At 46.6% G+C, this 24,748-nt stretch overlaps 1 protein-coding gene across 3 annotated transcripts in view; it reads right to left on the bottom strand.

Annotated features, from left to right (window-relative positions):
• Positions 1 to 24,748, bottom strand: part of EPB41L4B (erythrocyte membrane protein band 4.1 like 4B) — a 770,758-nt gene that overhangs the window by 453,510 nt on the left and 292,500 nt on the right. For all 3 annotated transcript variants that reach the window (XM_077491916.1, XM_077491917.1, XM_077491918.1), the window contains exons 12-14: positions 13,197 to 13,306; positions 7,889 to 7,919; positions 1,016 to 1,049 (exon numbers count right to left, since the gene is read on the bottom strand). In XM_077491916.1, the coding sequence (XP_077348042.1) occupies positions 1,016 to 1,049; positions 7,889 to 7,919; positions 13,197 to 13,306 (175 nt within the window). The remainder of the gene's footprint in view (positions 1 to 1,015; positions 1,050 to 7,888; positions 7,920 to 13,196; positions 13,307 to 24,748) is intronic.

Raw genomic sequence — 24,748 nt, 5'->3', positions numbered from 1 at the left:
CTTGTGTTTTGGCTGTGGAATGCAAACAACCTGTTCCACGCCTAGAACAAAATTGAGTAAGGCCTGAGTGGCACTCAGTCATTAATAGGCAACTCTGTATTTCCTGAATGAATATTAGCTTCTTCTGACTGGCTGAGGCCGACGGATGACATGATCTCTAACTCAGCCAATCAAAAGAAGCTTTGTATTCAGAGAAAGCTGTCTATGAATAGCTGAGTGCTCCTCAGCTTGACTATTTTGTTCCAGGTATGGAACGGGATGTTCATGTCCCACAGCCACAACACAAAATAGTATGCTGTATCCATCTAAGGCTACATACAGTTTATACAGCAAGCCCAGCAGGTGCAACCGTTAACGTAGGAAATAGTTTGCTTTTGGCGCTAACGAATTAGTAAAAGTGACAGTAAAGATGGAAACCCCCTTTAAATTGGAAGTAAAGGCAACACCTAACTCTAAACCTACTTACACCCACGATCTAAGCCTAACCTACCTAGCCTTGTAAAGAAAAGATCGCTATACTTAACTATTTTGAAGACACTCTGGTCCAGTCTCCAGCGGTGGCCTGTGTGCAGGAGAAAGCCAACATCGGCTGTGAAACACAGATTTACTATGAGGTTTCCATTGTCAGCTGCTTCTCCTACACACTGAAGCTGCTGCTGACAGCTTAGCTTGGGAGCGGACTGGAGTGGCTGCAAATTAGGAAAGTATAGCGATCTTTTCTTTACAGTGCTAGATAGAATAGGCTTAGAATGTGGATGGGAGTAGGTTAGATAGTTAGGTTTTGCCTTTACTTCCACTTTAAGTCATTTTTAAAGTCAGGAATCCAACACACGGTATATACATTTGTTACAGTATTACATCCCAAAATGAAAATGGGTTTCTTTGGGTCATTTTCTTTGGGGCATTATTCTATAATGAAGTGTAAAAATAAACTTACATAGTTTCCTCAATTCACTATTACAAAAATGAATTGTCCTATTTGCATACATATTCAAATCTATATTTTTAAATTTACCTGATCATTTTGCATTTCTGGTGTAGTTTTAGTACTGCAAGACATAAAAATTACATCAGTTGATTACTAGGAAAAGCTGTACACTACATTAAAGATACAGTGCTCAGCATAAATGAGTACACCCCAGAACAGATTCAGAACTTTCAGAATCAACATTTTCTATGGGACACTATACTACAGAATACTCCATTGATTGCAACCAAGATTTGTTAATTTGCAAATTAAACCAAATTAAAACAAATTAAAACAAATTATATTCAAGACCATGTTGCAAAAATAAATGCACCCCAGTGAAAGTCTTAGGAGCAAAGCTAAATTTAAGCCCAGGTTCACACTGCTAAACTCACACAATTTCATACCCGCATGTCAGTCCGACTTCAGGGGTGATTTCTGAGACATCTCTGCGGGTTCCTGCACAGATGTCTACTGAAATCACACCCGAAGTCACCACTAGTAGTACAGAAACTCATTTTGGGAAGCAGTGCATCCCGCAAAGTCGGCGTTGCACCGATTTGTCAAATCGCATCAATCTGAACCTAGGCTTAGACAAAAAAATCCTACTTAACACAAATTCAACTACAGCTGAGTCCAATTATTCATTAAACAGGTGTCTACAGTAGATTATAAAAGAGGTTTACTTAAAAAAGAAAACCCCTTCCCATTTAATTCTGTCAGCAATGGCCCCGCATGGAAGAGAAATGTCACAAGGCCTGAGAAAGAAAATTATTTCTTTACACAAGAAAGGTGAAGGCTACAAGAAGATCAGAAAAGCTTTACTTATCAGTCAGAATATTGTAGCAACAGTGATACAAAAATTAACAAAGCTGGAACAGCAACCATCTCCCAGAGACGTCCAGGCCATCCACAGAAGTTAACACCTTGACAGGTGTGTCTTCTGATGAGAAGGGTTAAAGAAATTTGCCATGCAAGTTCACTGCAGTTAGCTAAAGTAGAAAACCAAACTGTGTTGATTGCTTCCCCTGACGCAATACAGCGTACACTGCAGAGAAAATGCATGCATGGGTGTCATCCACGAAGGAAGCCTCTCCTACTCTCCTAAAGCCAATGCACCTACAATTAGCCAGAGCCTAGGCTGAAAAAGAAGACGACTACTGGGACTCTGTACTCTGGATTAGAGGACACCAAGATAAATGTTTTTGGAACTAATGGCTTCAAAACTGTATGGCGTCGCAAAGATGAGGAGTACAAAGAATGCATGATGCCTACAGTGAAACATGGTGGTGGCAGTGTCCTTCTGTGGGGCTGCATAAGTGCTGCTGGTGTTGGGGAGCTGCATTTCATTGATGGTATCATGAATTAACAGATGTACTGCTCTATATTGAAAGAGAAGATGCTATTCATTCCTTGCCCTCATGCACGTTTTCAACATGGCAATGATCCAAAACACATCTAAGGTCACTGTTGCATTTCTGTAGAACAGGGTGAATTCAGTAAACAAGTATGTCTCCTGATCTGAATCCTATCGAACACATGGGGAATTCTGAAGAGACAAGTTGAGCATCACGCTCCATCCAGCATCCAGGCTCTAAAAGAGGTTGTTCTTGAAGAATGGCAAAATCTAGATGTTGCCAACTTGTTCATTCCATTTCCTAGAAGACTCGGTGCTGTCCTTGCATATCATGGAAGTCAACAAAAAAATACTAGATGTAGTAGTTTTTGTTGTGGGGTGTATTCATTTTTGCATCAATCTGATTAGAACTAAAGATTTTGTAATCCAAGTTCTATTATTAATCTTACTTTCATGTAATGAGCTAAACAAATGTTCTATAAAACTTGTTTATGCTGAGCACTGTATATGCACTACATTGGAATACACAAAGGAAGTGAAAAAAAAACAAAAAAACATGCAGTTTAGAATTGAAAAATAATGGCATTTTAAAGGTCACCTTCAGAAAGAAAAAAATCTGAATCGCAACATCTTAATATTCTGTCCCACATACATCTCGTAACGTCCTGTTATTGCTCACAGTTCAACATGTTTCCCCCCTGCAAACTGATAACAGTGCTAACTTATTAGGGGCCGTCACCCAAGGATATACACTAATAGATGTTCGTATGAACATTAGTATGAAAATGCACATTAATAGATTTGATGACCTGACAAACGTCATTCGAAAGTACAAAATTTAGTTTGCTTTTAACATTATAGTTTTGGAGTGAATGGACGTTCCTGAACGAAAACCATTATTTGAAAATTTAATGACAGTTCTTAAAACAAAAAATGTTTCTATTGAAATTCTACTAGTGGATGGCTAGCTTAAGGATAGGGCTACAATTGCAATAAATCTTTAGTTACTGAGAGATTTAACTACGAGGGTTCCTTGAAAAGTTCTTAGCCTCATCACCAGAGGGCAAAACATTTCACATCATTCGGAATAGGGAACAGGAAAGGACCTAGACGAGGGACTCTACATGCATAAAATTCAATGACAGTATCAAACACCCAAGATTCCAAAGTCTTTAATGATCTAACAGATTCCTAGCAGAAAAAAATCCAACACATTTTGGGGGGCCAAACACATTCCCCTCTTCATCAGGGCTACAAAACAAGTACAAATGCATAAATATGAAAGTAAAACGTAATGAATAAGAACCTACAGTATAAGGACTGAAATGTGACAATTGCCACTGCTGACATTTTTTTCATATAGAAGCTCATCATCCGGATTCTGATCATACCGCCATTGAGTGACTGACCCGTAACAAGTATACAGCCAGCAAAGCTGGAAATGTTTGAACACCAATTCTAAAGGGTGGTTGTTTAGTAATTCCAGCAATAGTAATTCATGACTACAGCCCTGGGTGTTCTAAATACTGCTGAGAGCAGCTTCATGGCAGCCTTATGATAGGTCTATTTTGTGAATTACTTAAATAATATGTCAGTCTAAATTACAGTAAGCAATGGCCACAGGAAAAAAAAAAAAAAAAGCTGAGTAAAGCTTCATACACACGATCAGACTTTATACAAACTTTCCTGTGGATTTCTGTACAAAGGGCGTTGCCGTGAACTTGTTAAGCATACACACGATCTGACTTTTTTAGCCAACTTTCACCAAATCATGTGGTTTTCTGCGCTTTATCGCCACCTTCTGTATTGTTGTCTCATCTTTTGCATTGGTTCTGAGCATGCGTGTTTGTAAAGTTTGATGGTTTTCGGTACACACGATCGGACTTTGCTCCATTGGACTTATGCTGTTGAAAAGTTTGTCTTTTCGCACAGCCAACATTTCTCTGATGGAGCGTACACACAGTCGGATGTTGCCTTAAAACAGCTAATTTGCATGTTTGTTTTCAAAAAGTCCGATTGTGTGTACGGGCCTTTAGACTCAACGGTCCTTTTCTGAGAGTCTTCCAGGACAGTCTATGAGACCTAGGTCTCCTCCTACCAGGACACGAAAAATGTTAACCCCCACCGGAAAAAAGGGCGGTCCTCCAGGACCCAAGTCAGTATTTCTCAGAACCATAGGATGTACCTGCAAAACATATGCATAATATGCATAACTTCAAGAAAAAAACGGGTGGGAATCCGGCTGTCCTGGAAAACTCTCAAAAGGAGTTACCAGTAAGTTTAACTCAGCTTTTCTCTAAGCGTCTTCCAGGATAGCCCATGAAACTATAAGCCAGAACTGACCAGTCTAGGGAGGGACAACTGCCTGAAGGACCTTACGACAAAATACCTGCTCCTGAGAAGATAGGAGGTCCAGACAATAATGTTTAATGAAGGTCAAAAAACTGGACCGTGTGGCAGCCTTGCATATTTGTTCCAGTGAGGCTCCAGCCCTTTCAGCCCAAGACGCAGACAAGGGTCTTGTTGAGTGGGCATTGATAAAAAGGTGGAGGAATCTCCCTAACCCTGTAGGATCCTGAAATCACTTGCTTTTTCCACCTAGCCAATGAATGAATGAATGAATGAAATACTTATATAGCGCACAATGCGAACTGGATCGCCTCTAGGCGCTGTGGCGAGCTTTGATCATCTGCTAAAAGAGGAAGGTCTTGAGTTTTTTCCTAAAAGCCAGGTGATTTTCTTCCAAGGCGGCCTTAGATGCTCCCTTTCCCGTGTGTGCTCCCGAAAAGAGAACAAACAAGGTGTCTGTTTTCCTCTAAAGGTCTTGGTGACCTCTAGATAGAAAAGAAATCTTCTAACGTCTAACGTCTTTGACGTGCTTCAAAAGGTTGGCAGTACAATATCCTGTGATCTGTGGAAGATACTGGCCACTTCAAGCAAAAATCCCGGATCTGTCTATAAGACAATCCGATCCTCAAAGATTGTGAGGAAAGGCTCTCTAACTGAAAGGGCCTGCAACTGACTTACCCTACGAGCTCAGGTAATTGCCACTAGGAAAAATGTCTTTAAAAGGTAAGTAATTTAACTGAAATATCCTCCAGGGGCTCAAAACTGAATTCTACCAGACTCTGGAGCACCGGGGACAGGTCTCAAGTAGGGCAGCTTCTAATGACTACCAGCCTGGACCTAAATATTGATTTAAAGAATCTAGCTATAGTGGGATTTTCCAGGAGAGAATATTGGAGAAAAACACTGTACCTTCCGTTTAAAAGAACGGAAAGACTTTTAATCGACCCCCTCTTCAAAAAATTCCAAAATTGATGGGCCATCATGAGTTAATCTTTGGTTTTCAGGTAACCATGAGTTAAATTTCTTCCAGACCTTGGAATATATAGCACTATTAACTGTCTTTCTGCAATTAACCAGGGTTTTGACTACTTTGTCTGAAAACCCTTGAGTACTACTTTGTATCTTTTCTTCAGATACCAAGCTGCCAAGTTTAAGGAACCCACCTGTGGGTGTGACAGGGAAAACCATGGCCTCTTGGGCCAAAAAGGGGCCATTAAGATGAGGCTCGTCTCCTCTAAAAGAAACTTCTAGAGGACCTTCAGAATTAGCCTGATCGGTGGGAAGGCCACGGATTCCCTAGACCATTGATCCCCAATGATTGGTCTGTTGGGTTAAGGAAAAAGAAATGAAAAAAAAAAAAAAAAGAATGCTTTGAGCATGTGTTTTTTCACAGAAGTTATACTACACAAAGCTCTTTGATAGAATGAGTCAGCTTATTGCATTTTTTTTTTTTGCCTGTATACCCCAAGGCTGCATTCTCATGACAGTGTTTTAAATTGCAGGCAGATTTGCCGTGAATGTGCTCGCAATTTGACAGCATTGATGTGTGAATGACAAATCGTGGAACTCGCATTTGAGATGCCATTCATTTGACCCACACCTCAAATCGCGGGTGGGTCTGCTGTGATTGTCACACGATAAGACATGCTGCAATTGTGGCAATCCACATTGCGGGAAGCATGTCACCCAAAAGAAGCTCCAGAACTTGATTTGGGCGACATGCTTCCCATGGTGAGGATTACCGCCATTGCAGCAAGTTTTATCGCACGACAATCGCGGCACACTCAAATCGCAAATTTGAGGTGTCATTCAAATGACTGGCATTTCAAATGAGAGGTCCGCGATTTGGCATTCACACATCAGCAATGTCAAATCTTGGGCATATTCACGTTAAAATCTGCCCGTGATTCAAAACGCTGTAGTGTGAATGCAGCCTTACGCTCCTGAAATACTACTCCAAGCCTAGAGAAATGTGTTAGTCATGTTGTTGTAGCCAAATCTTCTATAATCCAATAAATACAGGACATATGGTTGTTGAAATTCAACAGAGAAAAGTTGCATCTGTTGTGTGTTCATTGAATGCCCAGATAGCACTATATTTTATTTCCTCTCGTGTCTTTCACAGGCATGACAGAACAATGCAGAGAAATGTTAAATGTCTTTTCTGGCATTTACACTCAATTCCTTTCCTCATCTTATATTTAATACACTGACATAATATGTCTTTAGGGCTTTAAGACATTCAGAACTTGGCATCCTGACTTTAAATTATTACATATCAAAAGTTAGTATAAGCAAAGCAAAAAAAGAAAAAAAAGACAATAAATTACGAGCAGCAACAATTGCATACATTTTAAAAAGTGGATGATATTGATGCAGTATTTAGAAATCCTACAAAATATATTTAATTTGTCTGCTGTATTCTCTAGGAACCCTTGAATTAACATTCTGGTCTCAGGGAATACTAGCTAAAAATTACTATATCTACTCATAATACATTAGTGTGATGGTGAGTGGGAAGAATGCTCCTTAAACTTGCGGTCATTGGGAAGAATTACCGCCTTACAGATAGCTAAAAAGATCAACAGTGTCAGTGGGAACTTATCTGTGAGGCAGAAATTACTCAAGGAACCCCAAGCAACATCTGGAGGAACCCTGGTTGAGAAATCCTGCTCTAGAATGCAAGTAAAATAGATTTCCATCAGAAAGAGTGCTGGAGCATTATATCTAAACACCTAATTCTCTGTCATAGGAGCCCCAGTCTCTGCCACACTTAATTCTTAAGTGGGGTACACACTAAGGTAAATGTTCCTCCGATTGTTCTCGATGTTTCACAGCAAATTGCAAGCAATGAAAGAAAATTCGTACGAAAACTCCTACGACAAAGGCTTTTTTTTGTTGTTTAACATTTCTGATCATGTGTAGTCTTTTCAGATATTTCTTTTACGAAAACAGTACACATTAAAAAGGACAATCATTCTCCGGTCCTGTACGAGAAAAATTTAGAAGTTTGTCCCTTCGGAAATTTTGGTACAAAAATTCGGAATTGGCTGTTGAAAGTTGTGCACACACTATACGAAAATTGTATGGATCACCCGATTTTCTTATAGTGTGTACAAGCCTTTAGTTTTGTTCAGACAGAGCCTTTAACAAGAATTACATCTTTCCTGTGAAAAGTAAAATGTCCAATATAAATGTTCATGAAAAATACTTACCACAGAGGAGGTGGCTTCATTGGGGTATTCGCTAAAAACAGGAAAAATGAATTAATTAATGTGGCTAGTAAGTGAACATTTTGAAAAGCCAAGTGTATGGAGTAATTTCCTTAAAATGTTTACCGTATATACTCGAGTATAAGCCGAGATTTTCAGCCTCTTTTTTGAGGCTGAAAGTGCCCCCCTCGGCTTATACTCGAGTCATCGCTGTCTGCCCGCTCGATCAGCGTGTCGAGCAGACAGACAGCGGCCATTCTGATTCAAAAGCCGCGCCTCCGGCTCCGCCTTCGCCTGTGATAGGCGGAACACTGAATTTCCCAGCAGCCTGTGTTCCGCCTATCACGGGCATCTTCTCATCCTCGTACTACGGACGAGGATGATACGACGTCCGTGATAGGCGGAACACAGGCTGCTGGGAAATTCAGTGTTCCGCCTATCACAGGCGAAGGAGGAGGCGCGGCTTTTGAATTTTACAATGGCCGCCGACGAAGAGGGCACGGGACGGAGGCAAGGCAAGGCACGGCACGGCACGGGACAGGACAGGACGGGACGGGACGGGACGAAGGCAAGGCACGACACGGGACAAAGGCTCGGGACACAGGTAGGCTGGACACACACACACACACACACACACACACACACACACATGGAGACACACACACACGGATGGATGGATGGATGGAGACACACACACACACATGGAGACACACACACACGGATGGATGGATGGATGGAGACACACACACACACAGGGATGGATACACACACACACAGGGATGGATGGATGGATGGATGGATGGAGACACACACACACAGGGATGGATGGATGGATGGATGGAGACACACACACACAGGGATGGATGGATGGATGGATGGAGACACACACACACAGGGATGGATGGACACACACACACACAGGGATGGATGGACGGACACACAGGGATGGACGGACACACAGGGATGGACGGACACACACACAGGGATGGACAGGCATGTCTCACCCTCGGCTTATACACGAGTCAATAAGTTTGCCAGTTTTTTTGGGGGTAAATTGGGGGCCTCGGCTTATATTCGGGTCGGCCTATACTCGAGTATATACGGTAAGCTGTTTGGGGAGTAAGGGGGAAGCTCTGCGCTTTCAGAAGCAAATACCAAATATATACAGTGGAGGGAAAAAGTATTTGATGCCCTGTTGATTTTGTACGTAGTCCCACTGACAAAAATGATTCATCTATAAATTTTAACCCTTCCATGCCTAAGCCTTTTTCCAACATTTGTTGCTTACAAGTTAAAATTTGTATTTTTCACTAGAAAATTACTTGTGCTAGAATTATTGCTCTAACGATTATGGTGATACCTCACATGTGTGATTTGAACGCTGTTTACATTTGCGGTGGCGACTTACAAATGCATTCGCTTTTGCACACAAGCATGGAGGGATGGGGCGCTTTAATTTTTTTTGCACTCTCCCTTTGAAAAAAAATTCTGATCACTTTTATTGTGGTCAGAAGAATTGTAAACATCCCTTGTGACAGTAGAAGGCAGTGACAGTTACTCCTTATGAAGAGATCTGGGTTCTATAAGAGCCCAAATCCTTCCTTTGCACTTAAATGTATTCAAAACGCTGCACCTTTAAGTCTTTTGTAAACTGGAAGTTATGTCATGACATCGCTTCGGGGTTACTAGATCGGAGACCCGGTCGAAGATGATTTCGGCTTCATTCGTGTCTCCGGCCAGCCAGTGGATGTGTTAGCCGGTTGCTTGGGCCTCCTGGTGGGATGGGAGAGCCACGGAAGGGGGCTGCTTGGGATAACAGCCGAGCGTTTTTTTTAGCCATATTGGTTGTTATCCCAAGAAAGCTAACCACCGGCTCTAAAAAAATTGTACTGGGGTGATGCGTGCAACTGCATGCATCACCCTGGTACAACCCCTTCCACCTGAGCCCACATATTTGTGTACAGTTGCCGTGAAGGGGTTTTAATGGTAGGTTTATTTTTAAAAGTGAGTCAGAACAACAAAAATATCCAGAAAACGCATTTCAGAAAAGTTCTAAATTGATTTGCATTTTATGATATTTAATGAGTTAAATAATTAATTGATCCCCTATCAGCAAGATTTCTGGCCCCCAGGTGTCTTCTATACAGGTACCAAGCTCTCTTAAAAGGGAGTGCTCCTAATCACAGCTCGTTATTTGTATAAAAGACACATGTCCACAAAAGCAATCAATCAGATTCATATCTCTCCACTATGGCCAAGACCAAAGAGCTGTCAAAGGATGTCAAGGACAAGATTGTAGACCTACACAAGGCTGGAATGGGCTACAAGACCATCACCAAGCAGCTTGGTGGGAGGGTGACAACAGAGGGAGCGCACAGGGGGAGGGAGCGCACAGGGGGAGGGAGGGAAAGAGGGAGCGCACGGGGGGAGGAGCGCACGGGGGGGAGGGAGGGAGGGAAAGAGGGAGCGCACAGGGGGGGGGGAGGGAGGGAGGGAGGGAAAGAGGGAGCGCACAGGGGGGGGGGGAGGGAGGGAGGGAGGGAAAGAGGGAGCGCACCGGGCAAGGGAGGGAGGGAGGGAAAGAGGGAGCGCACAGGGGGAGGGAGGGAGGGAGGGAAAGAGGGAGCGCACAGGGGAGGGAGGGAGGGAAGGAAAGAGGGAGCGCACAGGGGGAGGGAGGGAGGGAGGGAAAGAGGGAGCGCACAGGGGAGGGAGGGAGGGAGGGAAAGAGGGAGCGCACAGGGGGAGGGAGGGAGGGAGGGAAAGCACAGGGGGAGGGAGGGAGGGAAAGAGGGAGCGCACAGGGGGAGGGAGGGAGGGAAAGAGGGAGCGCACAGGGGGAGGGAGGGAGGGAAAGAGGGAGCGCACAGGGGGAGGGAGGGAGGGAAAGAGGGAGCGCACAGGGGGAGGGAGGGAGGGAGGGAAAGAGGGAGCGCACAGGAAAAGAGGGAGCGCACAGGGAAAGAGGGAGCGCACAGGGAAAGAGGGAGGGAAAGAGGGAGCGCACAGGGGGAGGGAGGGAGGGAAAGAGGGAGCGCACAGGGGGAGGGAGGGAGGGAAAGAGGGAGCGCACGGGGAGGGAGGTAGGGAAAGAGCGAGCGCACGGGGAGGGAGGTAGGGAAAGAGCGAGCGCACGGGGAGGGAGGGAGGGAAAGAGCGAGCGCACGGGGAGGGAGGGAAAGAGCGAGCGCACAGGGAAAGAGGGAGCGCACAGGGAAAGAGGGAGCGCACAGGGAAAGAGGGAGCGCACAGGGAAAGAGGGAGCGCACAGGGAAAGAGGGAGCGCACAGGGGGAGGGAGGGAGGGAAAGAGGGAGCGCACAGGGGGAGGGAGGGAGGGAAAGAGGGAGCGCACAGGGGGAGGGAGGGAGGGAAAGAGGGGAGCGCACAGGGGGAGGGAGGGAGGGAAAGAGGGAGCGCACAGGGGGAGGGAGGGAGGGAGGGAGGGAAAGAGGGAGCGCACAGGGGGAGGGAAAGAGGGAGGGAAAGAGGGAGGGAAAGAGGGAGGGAAAGAGGGAGGGAAAGAGGGAGCGCACAGGGGGAGGGAAAGAGGGAGGGAAAGAGGGAGCGCACAGGGAAAGAGGGAGGGAAAGAGGGAGCGCACAGGGAAAGAGGGAGGGAAAGAGGGAGCGCACAGGGAAAGAGGGAGGGAAAGAGGGAGGGAAAGAGGGAGGGAAAGAGGGAGGGAAAGAGGGAGGGAAAGAGGGAGGGAAAGAGGGAGCGCAGAGGGAAAGAGGGAGGGAAAGAGGGAGCGCACAGGGAAAGAGGGAGGGAAAGAGGGAGCGCACAGGGAAAGAGGGAGGGAAAGAGGGAGGGAAAGAGGGAGCGCACAGGGAAAGAGGCGGCGCACGAAGGAGAGCGAGAGGGCGGCGCACGGGTGAGCGAGAGGGGGAGCGCACGGGTGAGCGAGAGGGGGAGCGCACGGGTGAGCGAGAGGGGGAGCGCACGGGTGAGCGAGAGGGGGAGCGCACGGGTGAGCGAGAGGGGGAGCGCACGGGTGAGCGAGAGGGGGAGCGCACGGGTGAGCGAGAGGGGGAGCGCACGGGTGAGCGGGAGCGCACGTATGAGCGGGAGCGCACGGGTGAGGGAGAGAGCGAGAGCGCACGGGTGAGGGAGAGAGCGGGAGCGCACGGGTGAGGGAGAGAGCGGGAGCGCACGGGTGAGGGAGAGAGCGGGAGCGCACGGGTGAGGGAGAGAGCGGGAGCGCACGGGTGAGGGAGAGAGCGGGAGCGCACGGGTGAGGGAGAGAGCGGGAGCGCACGGGTGAGGGAGAGAGCGGGAGCGCACGGGTGAGGGAGAGAGCGGGAGCGCACGGGTGAGGGAGAGAGCGGGAGCGCACGGGTGAGGGAGAGAGCGGGAGCGCACGGGTGAGGGAGAGAGCGGGAGCGCACGGGTGAGGGAGAGAGCGGGAGCGCACGGGTGAGGGAGAGAGCGGGAGCGCACGGGTGAGGGAGAGAGCGAGAGCGCACGGGTGAGGGAGAGAGCGGGAGCGCACGGGTGAGGGAGAGAGCGGGAGCGCACGGGTGAGGGAGAGAGCGGGAGCGCACGGGTGAGGGAGAGAGCGGGAGCGCACGGGTGAGGGAGAGAGCGGGAGCGCACGGGTGAGGGAGAGAGCGGGAGCGCACGGGTGAGGGAGAGAGCGGGAGCGCACGGGTGAGGGAGAGAGCGGGAGCGCACGGGTGAGGGAGAGAGCGGGAGCGCACGGGTGAGGGAGAGAGCGGGAGCGCACGGGTGAGGGAGAGAGCGGGAGCGCACGGGTGAGGGAGAGAGCGGGAGCGCACGGGTGAGGGAGAGAGGGGGAGCGCACGGGTGAGGGAGAGGGGGAGCGCACGGGTGAGGGAGAGGGGGAGCGCACGAGTGAGGGAGAGAGGGAGCGCACGAGAGAGGGAGCGCACGAGTGAGGGAGAGAGGGAGCGCACGAGTGAGGGAGAGAGGGAGCGCACGAGTGAGGGAGAGAGGGAGCGCACGAGTGAGGGAGAGAAGGAGCGCACGAGTGAGGGAGAGAGGGAGCGCACGAGTGAGGGAGAGAGGGAGCGCACAAGCAGAGATGGAACACACAAGCAAAGGAGAGCAAGAGAGGAAGTGGGCTAGGGAAAGAAAGAGGGAGCATGCGAGGGAGAGAGCACACAAGTTAAGAAGAGCATGGACTAGGGAGAGAGAACGAGACAGCATGGGCTAAGGGGAGACAACAAGACAGCAATAGCTACGGAGAAACAGTGAGAGAGAGTATTGAGCAAAAAGAGGGAGCACAAGTTTGAACGGAAAGAGAAAAAGCAAGGAGTGAGGATGACAATTCAGGAAAATTTGAAAACCTTTGAAAGTGGAATGTCTTCTTGATGGATATCGTTTACTAGGACGTCTTTCAAATGTACTAGCTCTTCTTAATCTTCCAGCATGGGTTGCCTGGTATTCTGTTCGCCCACTAAAAAAGAAAAAGCCATCAAGGAAATTGCATTAGGTGCAATGTGATAAAAAGGTATCTTGGCACTTTAAACTTTGCATTGACATCTTAAGTGCATAAAAGTCAGTCACTTTAAAGTGGTTGTCAACCCAGATTAGCAGAGCAGCCCAACTAATTTTTGCACAGTCTGGCAGGGATATGAGCAGCCTGTCATTTGTAATCCTCCCGCTTTGCTGCTAGAAAAAATATGTGTTGCCGCATCCCCTCTCCTTTGATTGACAGACATGCAAAGGAGACTAATGCATGAGCGAGAGTATGAGAGAAGGGTACGTGTCTCCGGCATGCCTCAGTCGAAGTCTGTTTAGTTTCAAGTTGTTGCAACCCTCATATACATCAGTTCTCAAAGCCTTGCATCATTTCATAGCTTGTTCAATAAAAATCCAAAGCGCTGTATTATAATATTTTCATCTATAAGAGTATCACAGCTCTCCGAAAATCTCCGGTCCATGGGCGACGGAGTCCTGACATCACTGGCCCCACTTCCCAGCTGTACATTCCACCTCCAGCAGGGAGTGACATGCATGCACACTTCCAGTACTGTGCACGCTGCTAATTCAGCACTAGTGTCTGAGTGTAGAGCTGGGAAGTGGGGCCAATGATTTTACAACTCCGTCTCCAATGCGTAGACATGCAAACCGGAGCTTTTCAGAGAGCTGCGACAGGCTTAGAGATGAAAATACAGAGGCAAGAATACAGCAGTATTGAACAAGCTATGAAATGGTGCAAGTCTGTGAGAAATTTTGCATATTAGGTTTACCACTTTAAATAAAAGAAAAACAATCACAAATAATGTACATATCAATAAAAAGGGGTGCATCAAATAAAAAAGAAAATGCATATTCAAAATGAGTCCAAGCCTGAATCGAATAAAACTGTGCAAAAGGAACCAACATTTTAATCTATCCAAACTTCCTAATGAGAAAAAGGGCCTGTGCACTTCAAAACAAATCTTCAAAATGAACCAAATCTGAGAGTTCACATCACCTTTGAGAAGTATCAATTCTACTTAAGAATACTACGTAAGAAAATGGCCAAAACTTATGAGTCATTTAGCGCTCAGATATACATGTAATCTTGCGGGAATGGTGCAATATCCTCCAGCTTCACACAACGATGATAGCTCTTATACGTTTGCAACATATAAGCGAAGATAAGAAGGGAATCGCCTCCAATAGTGTAAAACAGATTACCAAAGTTCATTAAAAAGCCAGCTTAAAGCATAACTACACTACATCTAAGCACCACAAACCAAAAATGCAATTTAATTTGACGTCCTCCATCTGCCGAAAGATCTCACAGTTGTCAGCAAGGAATCCATACTGCTTAGGACTCGGGGATGCATCACTGTATTATTAATACCATGCTTGTTTATGCTTACAAAATGTGAGTTGATCTACATCTATTATTAAAAGCGTTATTTCTAAACTACTGCACCCAGAAGCGCCTCTCTACTTGTGTGTTTTTCTGTTTTTTTTAAGTGTACGTGGTGACATCAGCACATCAAGCTACTTCCTACACTTTCATTACAAAGAGGACATCATCAGGAGTGAAATGCACACAGCACAGCTTGAAACATACACCATCAGGAGATGGGGCATTAGAACATTTTGCATGCGTGTAACAATTATTCCTGGGATATGGGTGTTTTTTTATTTGACTTTTAAATAAACTTGTAATCTGATTTACACTATTGGGAGTGCTTCCCTTCTCATTTTCTCTTTTATGTGGCAAATGTATGAAAGCTGTGTTGCTATGGATATTTAGATGATTTTATAGCAAATGTATTTGGTTATATTGATTCAGCAGAACACACGAACACCGTTAAAGTCTATGGGACACGAACAAGAATAATCAAAAGTGCTAATTTTAAAGGCTTGTATGAAAGTTATTGTCGTAAAAACTGCAGTTTTTTTTCGGGAGCAGTGATTTTAATAAAAAATAAAGTGAAACAATAAAAGTGAAATATTCCTTTAAATTTCATACCTGGGGGGTGTCTATAGTATTCCTGTAAAGTGCCACATTTTTCCCCATGTTTAGACTGTGGTACATTATAAAAATACATAAACCCAAATGAGTGAGATTGTTCAAGTATGCATATACTTGCCCTATTATCATATAATAATAATAATATAATAGGAATTATTACTAATACAATTGTTTATAGTGAATAATACTCTTTGATAACGCTGTGTAGATTGGCAAAACACATCAACGTATTTCCGGTGGCACTGGCATCATTTACTGCTCCTTGGAACGCACTTTCTGGTCTCTGGAATGCACGCTGCGAGCAGTGTCCGGATCTCTAAGCTCTTTACATGACGGTTTGTATCAACTATTTTGTAAGTACCCATCTGTATATGGATTAAATCCCTTTTCAAACTGTACTTTTCACTATAATGCCGCATACACACGATCAAACAATCCGGTGGAAAAGTCCGGCAAACTCAAGTCCGCCAAACAATCCCCCCCGTGTGTAGCCTCCGGCATACTTTTTTGACCCGACAGTACGGCGGACTTAGAATTTCGGTTTGCACAACAATCTGCCCGCCGTACTTGCATTTCGGCGGACAATCCGGCCGTGTGTATGCCAGTCCGCCGTACTTTTGAAATGAGCGGACTTTTCCCGCCCGGAGAAAAGTCCGCTCATTTCGAGCGGGTCTCCGGGTAGGCGGGGCCCGCGAAGGAGACGTCGCTGGCCCCGCCGCCTGGTATGGACTTAAAGGGGAACACCCAACGCCGAAAAAAATCGGCGTGGCCCCCCCCCCCCCCCCCCCCCAAGTCCACAACAGACCCTTGTCCGAGCACGCTACCCAGCCGGCCAAGAAAGGGGGGCGAGCGAGCGCCCCCCCCCCCTCCTTAGCCGTACCAGGCCGCATGCCTTCAACATGGGGGGGTGCCTTGGGCGGCCCCCCCCACCCCAAAGCACCTTGTCCCCATGTTGATGATGACAAGGGCCTCTTCCCGACAACCCTGGCCGTTGGTTGTCGGGGTCTGCGGGCGGGGGGCTTATCGGAATTCGGGAGCCCCCTTTAATAAGGGGGCCCCCGGATACCGGCCCCCCACCCTATGTGAATAAGTATGGGGTACAATGTACCCCTACCAATTCACCTGTAAAATAAAAGTACAAAAAAAAAACACACGAGATAAAATACTTTATTGCACAGCTCCGGGGGTCTTCCGTCTTCAGGGGTCTTCTCGCCGGACTCCTCCGCTATCTTGTAGCTCTTTCTAGCGGAGGAGTCCGGCTTTCTTCCTCGCCGCCGGCCTCTTCTCCCGACTTCGGGGGTCTTGTCCCCCTCTTCGGTTCTTCTGCCTTGTCCCTATATAAGTGGCCGCGCAGCGCGTCCCTGGCATTGTGGCCGGAGAGAGCGTCGAGTCAACATCTCCAGGAGAAGGAGGAGAAGAAGAAGAACGGAAGGCGGCAGCGGCGACAGAAGACCGCCTGTAAAAGAGCTATAAGAAGGCGCGGTGGCCCGGCAGAAGAACCGAAGAGGGGGACAAGACCCCTGAAGTCAGGAGAAGAGGCCGGCAGCGAGGAAGAAAGCCGGACTCCTCCGCTAGCAAAAGAGCTACAAGAAGATAGCGGAGGAGTCCGGCGAGAAGACCCCCGAAGACGGAAGACCCCTGGAGCTGTGCAATAAAGTATTTTATCTCCTGTGTTGTGTTTTTTTTTGTACTTTTATTTTACAGGTGAATGGGTAGGGGTACATTGTACCTCATACTCATTCACATAGGGTGGGGGGCCGGTATCCGGGGGCCCCCTTATTAAAGGGGGCTCCCGGATTCCGATAAGCCCCCCGCTCCGCAGACCCCGACAACCAACGGTCAGGGTTGTCGGGAAGAGGCCCTTGTCCTCATCAACATGGGGACAAGGTGCTTTGGGGTGGGGGGGCCGCGCGGCCCCCCCTTCCCCAAGGCACCCCCCATGTTGAGGACACGCGGCCTGGTACGGCTAAGGAGGGGGGGGGCGCTCGCTCGCCCCCCTTTCCTGGCCGGCCGGGTAGCGTGCTCGGACAAGGGTCTGTTGTGGACTTGGGGGGGACCCCACGCCGATTTTTTCGGCGTTGGGGTTCCCCTTTAAGTCCATACCAGGCGGCGGGGCCAGCGATGTCTCCTTCGCGGGCCCCGCCTACCTGGAGACACGCTCGAAATGAGCGGACTTTCCTCCGCGTGTTTGGGCGAGTCCGTTCATTTCGAAAGTACGGCGGACTTAGTACGGCCGACTTAGTACGCCGTATTAGTCCGCTGAAAAAGTGCCGTGTGTGGGCAAGTAGCCCGTTCGAAAATTCCGACGGACAGTTTGGCGGACGTCCGCCAGACTAAGTACGTCGGGCAGACGGCTACGTGTGTACGCGGCTTTAGTTCAATTTTTTCTCCTTTTTTGGTGCCTGGCGATTCTGCTGAGAAATTCTAACAAGAAATCCTTTGATCTGATGTGCACAACACCACTTCTGAGCTTCTCTGGATAGACTGCAAAGCTGGGGGTCATTGCCATTTGGTGAGTGGGGACATGTGAGAGTGGCGTTTCTGCACCTGAAAAGTCTTGGAGCATCTGTGGTCATTTGCACTTCAAAAGTTTTTTTTCCCATTGCGGATCAGAACATTTAGCACATTTATTTGGACTTTATTTATATATTTTTTGTTCTGTATATTCACATCTCCACTCATCCACACTTGGTTATACATGTTTATTATCATTTGCGAGCTCCACATTTTCATAATATGACATTTTAGTGAATAATACTTAATTCATAAAATAGCTTTTAAACAAGCCCCTTCTCTCAGTCATGAAAAGGATAAAAAAATATACGTGTTTGTTCATTTGAAACACGAGACCTTGGTCTCATAATATAAACATTAGCTCTCTTGGTTTCCCTCTGATCTAGCTGGCTGATAGAATTTCAGAATTTACGATCTGAGAGAAACTAAGAGAAGGCCCTAAAAATCTTCTTGTAAGAAACCTTGTTTAAAATCATTAACTCCCGTTCACCTTAAGCCGCGTACACACGTAGCCGTCTGTCCGACGTACTTAGTCTGGCGGACTTCCCGCCAGACTGTCCGTCGGACTTTGCGAACGGGCTACTTGCCCGCACACGGCACTTTTTCAGCGGAATAATACTGCGTACTAAGTCCGCCGTACTATCCGCCCTACTTTTGAAATGAACGGACTCGCCCACACACGCGGAGGAAAGTCCGCTCATTTCGAGCGCGTCTCCAGGTAGGCGGGGCCCGCGAAGGATATGTCGCTGGCCCCGCCGCCTGGTATGGACTTAAAGGGGAACCCCAATGCCAAAACAAATCGGAGGATGCTGGGACTGTCGCCATGTGACATCAACCCATGTGACACCAACCCTTGTGACACCGCCCCTTGTCCCTATATAAGTCGCAGCGCGTCCCTGGCATTGCGGCCGGAGAGAACGTCGAGTCAACATCTCCAGGAGAAGAAGGAGAAGAACGGAAGGCGGCGGCGACAGAAGAACCGAAGAGGGGGACAAGACCCCCGAAGTCGGAAGAAGAGGCCGAGGCGACGAAGAAGAATGCCGGGCTCCTCCGCTCGCTCGCCCCTCCTTTTCTGACCGGCCGGGTAGCGTGCTCGGACAAGGGTCTGTTGTGGACTTGGGGGGACCCCCACGCCGATTTTTTTCGGCGTTGGGGTTCCCCTTTAAGTCCATACCAGGTGGCGGGGCCAGCGACGTCTCCTTCGCGGGCCCCGCCTACCTGGAGACCCGCTCGAAATGAGCGGACTTTTCTCCGGGTGGGAAAAGTCCGCTCATTTCAAAAGTACGGCGGACTGGCGCACACACGGCCGGATTGTCCGCCGAAATGCGAGTCCGGCGGTTAGATTGGAGTGTAAAACTACATTCTAAGTCCGCCCTACTTTCGGGTCAAAAAAGTATGCCGGAGGCTACACATGGGGGGATTGTCCGGCGGACTTGAGTTTGCCGGACTTTTCCACCCGCTTGTTTGATCATGTGTACGCGGCATTAGGGGGAAAAAAAATATAACACAAGATGGCTTCAGATTTGAGCATGAAATTATATTTATATATATTTATATTCAATTCTTATGCATAAGCCTAGAAATTTATTATTTTTAACCTCAATAGCTCTGACAACATGTTAATAAAAACATTGTCAGGCCACGTTCTTTAATTGTTTTGTGCTTCTTTTAGATGTGTGCACATGGTCAGCATGGTCATCCTGACTGGTTTGTGGCTACGCAGCCCCATACACAACAAAACAGAGGAGCCCATTCTTTCTGCTTTCAACACAAACTTTAGGGACATGTTTACCTGCTGCCTAATATACCCTACTGATTTTCAGATGCCAATGTAACACGATAATCAATGTTATTTACTTAACCTGTCAGTGGTCATAAAAGTTATGGCTGAGCAGAGTGCATATAGTGCCTTGAAAAAGTATTCATCCTCCTTGACATTTTCCACATTTTGTCACGTTACAATCAAAAACAAATGTATTTTATTGGGATTTTATGTGATAGACCAACACAAAGTGGCACAGAAATGTGGAAGGAAAATGATAAATGGTTTTCAACATTCTCTACAAATAAATATGTGAAAAGTGTGGCATGCATTTGTATTCAGCCCCCCAATCAATACTTTGTAGAACCACCTTTTGCTGCAATTACAGCTGCAAGTCTTTTGGGGATGACCAGCTTTGCACATCTAGAGTGAAATTTGTGCCCGTTCTTTGCAAAATAGCGCAAGCTGTGTCAGACTGGATGCAGAGCATCTGTGAAAAGCAATTTTTAAGCCTTGTCTATATATAGTTGTGCTCATAAGTTTACATACCCTGGCAGAATTTATGATTTCTTGGCCATTTTTCAGAGAAAATTAATAACACAAAAACATTTCTCGCACTTTCATGGTTAGTGTTTGGCTGAAGCCCTTTATTATCAAGCAACTGTGTTTACTCCTTTTAAATTGTAATCACAACAGAAACTACCATATATTATCAATCACACATGCACACACACAATGCTGTGAAAAAGTATTTGCCCCCTTTATTTATTTTTGCATATTTGTCACACTTAAAATGACTCAGATAACATTAGTTTGATTATTACACAAAGATAACCAGAGTAAATACAAAATGCAGTTTTTAAATGAGGGTTTTGTTTATTAAGGGAAAAAAGCTGTCCAAATCTGCCTGGCTTTATGTGAAAAAAGTAATTGCCCCTTAAACCTAATAACTGGTGGCAACAACTGCAATCAAGTGTTTGCGATAACTGGCAATGAGTCTTTCACATTGCTGTGGAGCAATTTTGGCCCACTCTTTGCAGAATTGTTTTAATTCAGTCACATTGGAGGGTTTTTCAGCATGAACAGCCTGTGTAAGGTCACGATACAGCATCTCACTTGGATTCAAGTCCGGGCTTTGACTAGGCCACTCCAAAACCTAAATTTTGCATTGCTTAAACCATTTGGAGATGGACTTGCTGTTGTGTTTTGGATCATTGTCCTGCTGCATAACCAAAGTGCACTTGAGGTCACAAACTGATGGCCGGACATTCTGCTTTAGGATTTTCTGGTAGAGCTCAGAATTCATGGTTCCATCAATTATGGCAAGTTGTTTAGGTCCTGAAGCCGCAAAGCAGCCCCAGACCATCACGCTACCACCATGTCTCACTGTTGGTATGATGTTCTTGTTATGAAATGCTGCATTCATTTTATGCCAGATGTTATGGGATGTACACCTTACAAAAGTTAAATTTTTGTATCATCAGTCAACAGAATATTTGCCTAAAAGTCTTGGGGATAATCAAGATTCTTTTTTTCATAAATGCGAGATGAGCCTTTGTGTTCTTTTTGATCAGCATTGGCCTTGGAACTCTCCCATGGATGCCATTTTTGCCCAGTCTCTTTTTTATTGTTGAATCACAAACACTGAACTTAACTGAGGCAAGTGAGGCCTGCAGGTCTTCAGATGTTGTTCTGGGTTCTTTTTATGACCTCCTGGAAGAGTCATCGTTGTGCTCTTGAGGTCATTTTGGTTGGCCGGCCACTCCTGGTAAGGTTCATCACTGTTCCAAGTTTTCTCCATTTGTGGATAATGGCTCTCATGGTTTGCTGGCGTCCCAAAGCCTTAGAAACGGCTTTGTAATCCATTCCAGACTGATACATGTCAATAACTTTGTTTCTCATCTGTTCTTGAATTTCTTTAGATCATAGCATGATGTGTTGCTTTTTGAGATCTTTTAGCGTGCTTCTTTGTCAGACAGCTTCTATTTAAGTGATTTTTTGATTCAACAGACCTGGGTGTGCCATCTTTCCATAAAATTGTGGTTAAACATAGTTCATTCATGATTCAGCATGGAAGGGGGAAATTACTTTTTCACATAGGGCCAGGCAGATTTGAACAGCTTTTTTCCCTTAAAGCGGGAGTAAACCCAGTTTCAAAAAACACTTACATTCCCGGCATGTCGGAAATGCTAACTTTCACATTGGTTGTGCTATCAACCAAACTTTCAAACCATCCAATGGCTGGCGTCATAACTGATCACATGTGCAGCATTATGGCAGTTGAAGAATTATTAGAGGCCAAGATGGCAGCTTCCTTGACTGAAAACGATAGGAGGGTTTACTTCCACTTTAATAAATTGTTAATTTAAAATCTGCATCTTAGATTTACTCGGGTTATCTTTGTGTAGTATTAAAATGTGCTTGATGATCTGAATCATTTAATTGTGACAAATAAGTAAAAAATAAAAATAAAAATCACGAAGGGACAAATACTTTTTGTATTTAGGACTGTATACATACACGTAAACTGACACATATACATTGTGGAGAGGCAACCCCGTGTCACGCTGTGGATTAGCAATATACGCCTGGTTGTGGCAGAAGCAGGCATGCTAATTACACACCTGTGAGTTGGGTTCATATGCATCCCACGGATAGAGCTCATCTCCACCTAGGCAGACAGGAAGTCACGTCAAGGAGACAGGAGGAGCCCTACAGACACAACATCTGTGTATGAGTGCCAGGAGGACACCCATGTTCCCTAGGAGAGAGAGTCTGCAGCTGGCAGCATGAGCATATGCTCTGAGGAGCAACCCAAAGGCCTAGGCGTAGGTCTGAAGCAGCGGTGCTGCAAGTGAGTAAGCCAGGAGGCTGAATGCTTGAAGTGTACAGTAATGGTGGAAGCCTCTGCGAGGGAAAGTGCTGTTATTTTCTTTGAACTTTTTTTCCTTTTAAATAAAAGTGCACTGTATTCTACAGTCTGGACTGACACGTGTTCCCGAAATCGCAGGCACCAATTCAAAAATTAAAGGAACACTTTGAAAAGACATCAGATCTCAATGGGGAAAAATATCATGCTGGATTTCTATACTGATATGGACTGGGTAATGTGTTTGAACGAAAGGACCAGGGCATCACTGAGCTCCTGAACAGATTGAGGTGCGTCCGACACAATGTCCCAGAGGTGTTCTATTGGATTTAGGCAAGGCGAGCGTGGGAGTGTGGTATCAATTCCTTCATCCCCCAGGAACTGGCTGAATACTCTTGCCACATGAGGCAGGGTATTGTCAAACACCAGGAGGAACCTAGGACCCTGCACCGGCGTAGTGTCTGACAATGGGTCCAAGGATTTAATCCTGATACCGAATGGTAGATAGGGTGCCATTGTCTAGCCTGTAGAGGTCTGTGCACCCGTCCTTGGATATGCTTCCCCAGACCATCACTAACCGACCACCAAACCGGTCATGCTGAACGATGTTACAGGCAGCATAATGGCTTCTCCAGACCCTTTCACATCTGTCACATGTGCTCAGGGTGAACCTGCTCTTATCTGTGAAAAGTATAGGGTGCCATTGGCAGACCTGCTAATTCTAGTGTTCAATGGCAAAGATCAATCAAGCTCCACAGTGCCGGGCAGTGAGCACAGGGCCCACTAGAGGACGTCTGGCCCTCAGGCCACCCTCATGAAGTCGCTTTCTGATTGTTGGTCAGATATTCATACCAGTGGCCTGCTTTAGGTCATTTTGTAAGGCTCTGGCAGTGCTCATCATGTTCCTCCTTGCACAAAAGAGCAGATACCAGTCCTGCTGATGGGTTAAGGACCTTATACGGCCCTGTCCAGCTCTCTTATGCCACGTACACACGATCAGACTATCTGGCGGACTTAGTCTGGCGGAAAGTCCGCCGGAAAGTCCGCTGGGCTTTCTGAACGAGCGGACCTGCCCACGCACAACCGACTTTTCCAGCGGACTAGGTCTGCCGGACTATGGTGGGAGTCCACCGTACTCTTGAAATGAATGGACTTGCCCACACACGGAGGAAAGTCTGTTCATTTTGAACACGGCTCCAGGTAGCCGGGACTAGAGAAAGAAGTCAATGTCGCCGCCTTCGGACTTGTAGTCCGGCGGACAATTTTTGAGTCAAAACTACTTTAAGTCCACCAGACTTTTGGGGGGAAAAAAAAAGTCAGCCGGAGCCCACACACGGGCGGATTGTCCGCCGGATAGTCTGATCGTGTGTACGCGGCATTAGAGAAACTGCCCGTCTCCTGGAATCTCCTCCATGCTCTCAAGACTGTGCTGGGAGACACAGTAAACCTTCAGGCAATGGCAAGTATTGATGTGCCATCCTGGAGGAGTTTGACTGCCTGTGCAACCTCTATAGGGTCCAAGTATCGCCTCATGCTACCAGTAGTGACACAACCTAGCCAAATGCAAAAGTAGCGAAAAACAGTCAGAAAAGATGAGTAGAGAAAAAAAAATGTCAGTGGCCTCCACCTGTAAAACCATTCCTGTTTTGGAGATCATCACATTTTTGCCCATCTAGTTGTTGTTCATTTCAATAACACCAAAGCAGCTGAAACTGATTAACAACCCCCTCTGCTACTTAAAGCGGTTGTATACCCGCTGAAGTTTTTTTTTTTTTTCCCTGACCTGCAAAGGAAAAGGCATAATGAGCTAGTATGCACCGCATACTAGCTCATTATGAAATACTTACCTTAAAACGAGGCCCCGACATCTGGCCCGATCCACGCCGAGGGAGCTGACATGTTCCCTCTGCGTTTCTTCCGGGTATCGTGGCTCCGGCACTGAGTGGCTGGAGCCTCGATATCGTCACTCCCCCGCGGGAGATTTCTTTCCGGCAGGGTCCGGCATCCGCCGGACTTTTAGCCGAGAATCCCCTGTGCGCATGCGCCGCTGCACTGCAGCAGCGCACTGCGAGGGGATTTTTTTTACCTACAGGTAAGCCTTATTATAGGCTTTCCTGTAGGTTAAAGTCCAAAAATTGACTATACAACCACTTTAACTGGCCAGGTTAATATCCCAGTTTAATTGACGTGATGCTATACTCTGATTAAAAAGTGTTCCTTTTCATTTTGAGCTATACACACACACACACACACACACACACACACACACACA

This window comes from Lithobates pipiens, unplaced genomic scaffold (assembly GCF_037356315.1).
Source record: "Lithobates pipiens isolate NorthernLeopardFrog02 unplaced genomic scaffold, aLitPip1_a1.2 Scaffold_19, whole genome shotgun sequence".
In the NCBI taxonomy this organism is placed as follows: domain Eukaryota; kingdom Metazoa; phylum Chordata; class Amphibia; order Anura; family Ranidae; genus Lithobates; species Lithobates pipiens.
The sequence above is the reverse complement of the archived record's forward strand: the minus strand, read 5'-3'. Positions and strand labels throughout refer to the sequence as shown.